This window comes from Cenococcum geophilum (genome assembly GCF_001692895.1).
Source record: "Cenococcum geophilum 1.58 unplaced genomic scaffold K441scaffold_92, whole genome shotgun sequence".
Lineage (NCBI taxonomy): Eukaryota > Fungi > Ascomycota > Dothideomycetes > Gloniales > Gloniaceae > Cenococcum > Cenococcum geophilum.
This window is the reverse complement of record NW_027137650.1, coordinates 362730-371996: the sequence shown is the minus strand read 5'-3', so window position 1 is coordinate 371996 and position 9267 is coordinate 362730. Positions and strand designations below refer to the sequence as shown.

The following is a 9267-nucleotide window of genomic DNA, read 5'->3' as shown; positions in this document are numbered from 1 at the left end:
TGACGCCCCTATGGAACTCTATAGACTTTTACCTTTAGACTTTAAGAAGTTTATAAAGCTTAAAAAAGGACTTACTAATAAAGAACTCCATAAGCTCCTCCCTAAGAGGTACTATAACTTTACTGATATATGCTTATAAAAGAGCGTAGATATACTCCCCCTATATTAACCTAATAACTATACCATTAATATTAAATAAGGAAAAATGCTACCTTATAAGAGACCTTACCTAATATTAAAAGATAAACTACTAGTTATAAAAAAGTATATTAACGAGTACCTTAATAAAGGATTTATTTGTCCTAGTATATTACTAGTAGCTACCCCTATCCTTCTTACTAAGAAGCTAGAAGGAGGTATTTAATTTTATGTTAACTATAGAGGACTTAACGCTATTATAATTAAAAACTAATACTTAGTACTGCTTATACGTAAGACCCTTAAGCGGCTTAGTTAAGCTAAAATCTATACTAAGCTTAATATTATTACCGCCTTTAACTATCTTTGAATATAGGAAGGTAATAAATAGAAAACCGTATTTGTATTGCGCTTTGGCCAATTTAAATATACTATTATGCCCTTTAGCGTATATAACGGCCTAGGCACCTTCTAAAGCTATATTAATAACGCCTTATAGGATTACCTTAATAACTTCTGCTCTGCGTACCTGGACAATATACTTATCTATAGTAATAACCCCTTTAAGTATACTAAATACGTTTAAAAGGTCCTATAGCGCCTTAGGGACGTAGGACTTTATATTAATTTAAAGAAATGTAAATTCTTAGTTATTGTCGGGAATGAGGCAAGCGGTCGTTATGTGACGCCGCGGCACTAGCGTAGCGAGGAGTCTTAGGCTCCTCGCCCTTCCTTATTCCAATCAATAAGCTTTATTAACTAACATCACTATAACCCTACTCGAGTAGTCGTTATTAGTGAGTTACCCTGTATAACTAACACTGATTAGTGGTTAAATACACAGTTAACTATAGAGCAGCTAGGTTTTTAAATAGAAGAGACAGTCTCGTGTAGGGGTGCTATATACGCTTATATGGAATAGACCCCGGCGATACTGTGCTACCTTAGACTTGCGGAAAACTAGTAATAAAAGTGTTACTAAGTACTAGGAGATACTAAGTTGCGTCTATTACGTAGAACAACCGCGTTTACGAAAATTTGGTTAAGTACTTTAGGTTAGAAGTGTTACTAAACCTAGGGTCCTAAGTTAACGTCCGAAACGCGTTAAACGACGTCTAAAACGCGTTAAACAATATCTTGAATTGCCTACCTCTTAATAGTAAACCTATGAGATCCTATAAAACCAAAAATCCTACTTACCTTTAATGTACGACACCCCGTTAATTCTATACCTACTATAGCGTTAACCTACCTAAAGAAGTATAAGGAAGATATTAACCTAAAAATATAGAATAAAGCTATAATTAACCTTACAAACGCTAATAAACAAGACTTAAATGGATTTTTATTATACCGTATAGCATATTATAAGGATAGTGAATATAACGATACCGCGCTATAGGAATGTATAAAGGAGGACTTTATTAGATGGACAAAGGAAATATAGGCCCCCGTGAATAAGGATATTGTATAGGACTTCCATAACTTCCTTTAGGAGAATAGAGTATTTGTCCCTAAGGACGGGGGTACTATTAGAGACAATATTTAGGAGCAGGTTATTAACGTAAAAGAAAAACACGAATGGACTCTATAAGAGATTAAGCACTAACTACACACTATAAGGAAGCTTAACTTACGATAGAACCTAAGTAATACACCTCTAGAGACGAACCTACCTCCGCCCTTAACTCCTCTGTATCTAATTTAACCTATAGCTTTAACGTCGGACACTATACCCTAACGAGAGCAGGTACAGGATCCTATTGCTCCGCGATTTAATAACCTTTAGACTCCACCGATTAGACCTACGTCCCTACTATAGCCTACAATATAACTCCTACCTCCTCTATCTTAATCTTAAATTAGAGGCGGTTTAAAATTGCTTATAAAGCTCGCAAAGCTCTATTTAGATTAGGAGAAGAAGTTTAGTAGGGAACTATATAATATCCTTAATTCGAAACTATATATCTTTTATAACTGTTGCCAGAAAGTAGGAATAGAGTTTAATTAATACCATAACGCCTATTCCGTTATGCTTAAGGGCTAAGATAGTACCTTCTATTATAACTGTTTGGTAGGAAAAGGATATAATTTTAACCGCATAATATATAAGTTAAGATGCCACTTTAAAATAAAAGAGAATAAGTAGTAGTATATGTTAGAATGGAGAGAGACTACCTTTTTAAGGATTATTACTATAAACCTAGGTATCCCTTAGCTTAATTGTCTTTAAAAGCTCTTTAATTAACTTTAGACGATTTAGCGTAGTTTATCCAAATTATATTAAGAGGATTTTAGCCTATATAATTAAGTTATTAGTGTATACTAAGGCGTTAAAGAATATAACCTTATACTCTTTAATCCTGCAAATACTTATAAAGGGGTGTATGCTTAATTAAGATCTTCTATTGGCACCGCTCTACGCTCTTAAGAAGTATAGTAATTTAACGCCTAACTCTAACCTACTTTAATCGACCCGCCTAACTAATATAATTATAACTAGACTAATTAAATATATGGTGGCTGGGGTAGGTAATATAGTAGAGGGTATAATTAATAACTATAAGGCAAAGGTGGAGGTCCTAGTAGAGGTTTATTTCGAAGTGATCGCTAGAAGAAGTGCTATATTTATAAGAAACCGAATTGCTAGTTAACTAGGCATTCTCTTAATAAGCGAAAGGAGGTATATAATAAGTTTCGCCAAAGTATAAGAAATGTTGGAAATTGTAAGGTTACTATAGCCTACTTTTAAAGCTTCCTGGTTTAATATAAAGGCGTAGAAGATCTTAAGGGTAAGGTTAATAAGGTTGAATAGCTCCTTATAGATATGGAAATTAAGGACTACTTACCCAACTAATACTTTACTAAGTATGGTAAGGTAGATAGTATACAAACCGTTACCATTCTTAATGACTAATTTACGCTCTACTCTATTACAAAGTTAGATATCTTTAATGAGCTACAGGAGAGTTCCACGTTCTCCTTTAATAATAGATACTCGGCGAACGTCTTTTATAGTATTATGCTAGACACTAGAGCCGCAGGAGTATCTATAGCAGGAGAACCTTAAGTTTAAGCCCTTTAGCAGCTTAATAGCTCTATTTAGATTAACTATTTAACGGTAGGCTAACATACGATTTGTTTTGGCAAGGGTACTACGATTTCTTTTGGCACAATTAGGGTCTAAACCCCCTTGGGGTGTATTACTTTCTATATTATTTCTATAAATACCCCATTTCTATTTTGCATTAAAGATATAAATAAATTAGGCGTTAGGCTTAATAACCTTAAGAATATACTTGTTTAGGGAGATAATTAGGTACCTATTATACGCAAGTAGGGTTACCCCTAGTTACTCCTTTATTAACTAGAAAAGAGTATTGCTTAGAGCCACTTAACTAAGTTAGAGTTACGTTAACTATACCGTCGCTTTAGCTACCTATCTGTTTACTAACTACTTAGGGTCCTTTAGCGAGTAGGCTATAAAGTTAAGGTTAAGGCAATTAAGCATTTTATAAAGTACTGCTATTATTACCAAATAAACTAGAAGTCCCCTAGCCGATTTAAGTTTAGCCTTAAAGATAACTACGACTTTAACTTCTATATTATTATTAACGTTATATATCTTAGCGGCAAGTTAGTACTCTAAGTTATTAACTTCTTAACCTCCTTCTAAGCCGCACGTTTCTTAAAGGATATATTAGCTAGAAACGTATGGGATACCCTATAATTATACTAGATTAATATCTACCTAGGACCCCCTAATTAAATCGTCTATAATGTAGGAAAGAACTTCTTATCTATAGAGTTTTAATAATAGATAAANGNAATNGCAATNNAGGTTAAGGAAGTCCCTNTTAAGGNATATAATAGTNTTANAAAAGTAGANNNATATTANNCNCNATTACGCCGCGTATATAAGATTATCTCTTTAGAACTAGAGGACGCTAGCGAAGAACTTACCTTNTAAATAGCTNTTAAAGCCNTTAATAATTCNGCTGGCCNNGATGGACTTATACCTATATTGCTTGTCTTTAGCGCCTACCCTTAAATAACTAATAATTCTTTACTATCTCCCTCCGTTATATAATAAGCTAAGGCTATTCGCAAAGCAATAAAGGAGGTGCAACGTCTCTACGCTACATGCTAGGTTAATAACGTACTAGGAATAAGAAATGGCCTAAATACCTTAACTACGCTTAATCTGCCACTCTAGTCTAAGATACGCATATAGCGTAAAAAGGGAGGGTAGTTAGGCCTATATTAACTTATTGCAATTAATAGTTAAACTTATACTATTTAGATGCCTTATAGACCCACTTAATTCTATTTAACTATTATTAAGCCTTACTATAAAGATAATAGTTCCGAGCCTTTGTAGGATGCTATAGAAAATACCTTAAAGGAGAACCACAATTAACGTGCTCTAGAAGGCGACTACGATCCTAATATAATTATAGTAGATACGCCGCAGCTATAACGCGGTAGAGGTCGCCTAAAGGGATTACAAAATTACTAATATTTTATTAATTTTAAAGAGCAATTTGTTGCCGCTATTAAGAATAGAGTTAAGCTATTAATGGCCTTTATAACAGCTAAGGAGAAGGCTAACTTTAAACTCGCAAAACAGCTCCGAAAAAAAGGTCGTATTATAACTCTAAGAGCTCCTTTCTAAGTATCTAATAAGTAGGAGATCGATGGTCTTATTGCGAGAGGAGTCTTTAAATTTAAGAAGTATAACCCTACTAAATTCGATGGAGTCCGCATCTTTAAGTTAAGAATAGTTAACGAGATTAAGGGCAAAGCTACTAATACCCCATTTAAGAAATTAAGGCTTGTTATCTAAGGCTATAACAATAATAGTAAGGGGTAATTCTTACGCAGTCTCCCATAATTTAACGAGCTAGTTAGCGAGTTATTATTACGCTAGCTACCTCCTTAATAAAGAATAAAATGGCGGTTTATTTGCGAGATATTACCTAGGCCTACACCTAATTAGAGACGCACCTTTAGCGCTTAATATTAGCATACCTTCTAGAGCAAATTCGCTACTAATATCCCGAAGATACGATTATAGTTATGTTTAAGCCACTATATAGAATTGTAGAGGCAGGAACTTATTGGTAGGCTACCTACAGTAAGTACTATAAAGAGAAACTTTTAATAACTACTTCTATATTTAATCCATGCTTCCTTATTATAACTATAGGAACCCTATTTAGAATTGTCGGCATATAAACTAATAATATAATTATCTTAGGAGACGACTAGTTCTTAGCTCTTAAAGAAGACGAGCTAATAAAGGCAAATTTTATAGCAAAGCTAAAGGAAAAGCTTAATTTAATAACACTATTACTTTTTAATAGATACATTCTCTCCCTAAACGAGGATTCTATTACTTTACGCCAGAAGGGTTAAGGTAAGAAGATTAATATTATTAACGTTAATTCTCTAAAGTAAGGATACGTAGAGTAACGCGCTTATGGAGCTTATATTGCTTCTATCTATTAACCTAAGGCTTTATTTAATCTCTCTATTGCCGCCTAACACTAGGAACTAACTAAGGATAACGTTCTTACCCTAAATAAACGTCTTTCCTAGCAAATAAACCATCTCGATTAGGGACTACTCTACGTGCTTATTAATCTTCCTACCGCTAAGCTCTTTATATTTGTTAATAGATTGTTTATAAATAATAAAGATTTTAGCTCCTAGCTAGGATATAAAATTATTATCGCGAACAAATCTATTAGAGAGAATGACTTTATAATCTACGGCAATCTTATTTATTAGAGCTTAACTAAGAGTAAATATATTACTTAAAGCGTTCTAGTATTAGAGATATATAAAATGGTTAGCGGAGTTAATATAGCAATTGTAATTGGAACTACCCTAAAGATAATTATAGATCGACTTAAACTTCCCGTTATCCCTATAATTATATACACCGACTTATATTCCCTCTATAAGTGTTTAGTTAAGCTTAGTACTATAAAGGAGAAGCGCCTTATAATCGATATTATGGTACTTTAGCAATCCTATAAGCGTTAAAAACTCTTTAAGATTTAATAGATTAATGGCTAAGATAACCTAGCAGATATAATAATAAAGGCGAACCTAAATAAGGCACTAGAGACATTTATTAACATAAATACTCTACATATATAAGTTAAAGGTTAGGTTAAAAGGGAGTCCCTAGAAATTTCTTAGTTACGTAAGGTCTTAAGATGTCTAGGAACTTCAACCGCCGGTCAAAGTTATCTAATTAGCCAGATTCTGCAGACCCTGACTTAACCTAGCCAATTAGGATTTTCCATCCCCGGGATAGAAAATCGCTATTGGCTCGCTTATAACTAGCGCCTTAGCGGCCCTAATATAATATCCACCTATAACTTTAAGCAAGAAAGCACCACGTACTAAGAGGCAAATTTTAGGATAGCGAGACTTATATTACGGTAGGTATATCTATAAGAGTGGAACTGCATTAGGAAATAAATGCTTCCTTTGCGGGCAACGCGCCCTCGCTTACCGGCCCGCCGCTTTATCCTAGCCCATGCTTTGACCTCATCGCATAAAAGCGTCCTCCTCTTACCGTTTTACTCTCCCTCCTCCATCTTCTCTTTCCTTCCTAACACTATACATCCCCCTCATTGGATATCATCGCCTTAGTTTAACCTCCTTACTCCGCCTCTAAGCCATTTTATTTACCTATTGGCGTCAGCACACATATAAGCTACTCCCCTTATTTTCCATATCTTAGACTAATAGTAGTATAGTACCTCTTAGGCTCTCTAATAACGACTTCCTCCCCTATACTCTTTTTATAGTAATAGATAAAATAGCTCTTTTTATTCTTACCGCTAGAGTAGCAATTGCTATTTATCCTTTCCGTAGCCCAACCTTAAGAGACTTATCCCACTTACGCGTACAGGTATTTACGATAATTAAAGCTTTCCCTCCTCCCATTTAGGTCATTCCTTAGCCTTTAGGGAGCTACACCCGCAGCTGCCAATTAACAGGATTTATAGGAATTACCACGTTAGCAATGCTGCCTACTCTATTTTTCTAGAAGAGTTTCCTTCCTAGAGTAACAGCGCCTAGTCCCTTACCACTGCGAGCTCCCTTATATTACCTTACGTCTTATTGCATTTTAGCTAGCAACCCTGCTTAATTATACGGACATCCTCTCCCCGAAATAGGCTGTATGCTATTAGCCCTAAGTTACCTTAAGTTACGGAATTTATAACTTAATCCTATCGGTATAGCTATAAATTGCTATAGGGCTATACTAAAAACTATCTAGCCATAGATTATACGGGTTACAGCTACTGCAAGCTACGGATACGTTAGGCAGTGTTACATTGCAGCGTTATAATAAAGGCGAAGCCAGACGCTAAAGTAAATCCTTAGCGAAACAACTATAGGCTAATGCTAATTAATTAGCCTAGTTAAAGCTGCGCCGCCAAAAGCTAGAAGCCTTCGCCCTCCTTAGCGCCTTCTCTGCCTAAACTTAGATCTTACTTTAGCCCAATAATTAGAGGATTATATTACAATTGGAGAAGCCGCCGGGCTTTAGTCTAATTTAGTCCCCTGTTTAGCTAAGGAGGCGCGGGTTATACGGAAATATCCCTTATATAGACCTAAGACTTGCAAGGCAGAATCTAAAGGTAAATGGCCTATCTGGTAGCGTAGCCTAGCTTCTAGTAGAGTTAGTATTACAATCCTACTCCCAGCTAATAAATACTAGAGGAAAATTTGCGTACTTAATCTCCTAACGGACACGGACTTTATACGGCGGCTATATTAACTAAAAGGGCACAGTAAGATAGATACGGGCGTGATCGCCTAATCTACTCACGCTATCTGCCCCATTATGTCATTTATAATATCCGGTTCTAGAAAAGGGTAAAAGTGAGGCTTTTACGCATATTTAGGAGGTCAAGTAGTAGCTGTAAGCTCCGTAGACTATGACTAAGGAGGCTCCTTAAATTCCGGAATAAGGGTAGAGGAGGTACTTTACCACTAACCTCCTTAATAAGGAGGCTTGGTGCGATATGCCTATTAGAGGCTAAATATACCAGCTTAGTTAGTTAGGTCTTAATCGTAGTTTCCTAATAGGCGTTAATCTTGTAACAGAGCTTAAGCCTATATAAACCTTTAGGCGTTATAAACGGCATAGAGCGTAGATTATACGTTTTAATTCGCTATAAAGCTAATAGGGTTATTCTAGTATAGATACTGCGGATAAGAGCTAGTGGCGAAGAGGGGACTAGCTTGTAATTAAAAGCCTAGTATAATCCCCTTTAGAATTATTAAAAAGGTATAAGATAATAGCAACTCTAATAATAATAATAGCAGTAACAGTAGAACCTTCTCCGCCCCTTTGTTTTTATTTAGAAATTTCGCTTAATAATAATAAGTTTTATACTGATCCCTCTAAAAAATAGATAGCTTCGCCTTAGTATTATATAGTTCCAGCTTCTAGGGAAGGCGCGAGCAGCACACCTTAGATAAAGCATAAAATACCCCTTTTCCCCTTAAGAAACAATCCCAGGGCGTATTAAGCTTGGCTAATCTCAGGCATATTATTCTACGTAGAGCTTTAGTCTAGAGATTTTATTTAATAAAGCGCCTATAGACCCTAACTATAACTACGAGAATAATTATTATAAAGATTTCGAGGATAATAAGGAAGATATCTATAGGGATACATCTAGTTAAGTCGCTAGAGGAAGCAGTTAAGGTAATTATCCCTAATAATTACCCTACTACTCTCTTCTATTTTCCTAGTAGCTATAAACATATATATATAACGGCTAGCAGTAAATCTAACAGTTATTAAAGATAGTATAGCTACTCTTAACCTAAAAGCTAAAGGTAACGGAGCCAGTAATAATACTAGTAATAAAACTAGTAAAGCGGACGATTAACTAACATCTTATAAATTAGGTATGCTCTTCTCCTCTATATAACGGCTTTGCCTAATAATTATTAGGTAATGGAAATAACCGTAGTAATAAGGACAATAAGGGTAAGAAGTTACCCTCTTTAGAAGGGCTTAAAGACCCCTCTGGCGCACCTATATATAACTATATTAAACTTACAACAAAAGACATTAATGAAATAAAT

General features: G+C 35.1%; 1 protein-coding gene across 1 annotated transcript; it reads left to right on the top strand.

The window, feature by feature from the left end:
- Window positions 1-637: 637 nt before the first annotated feature.
- On the top strand, window positions 638-838 carry K441DRAFT_595419 (uncharacterized protein; the record flags this gene model as incomplete). Its single annotated transcript, XM_067644991.1, is given in 2 exon segments — window positions 638-718; window positions 737-838. Coding segments are annotated over 2 exon segments (183 nt in total), but the record flags the coding sequence as incomplete, so codon positions are not given.
- Window positions 839-9267: the final 8429 nt, after the last annotated feature.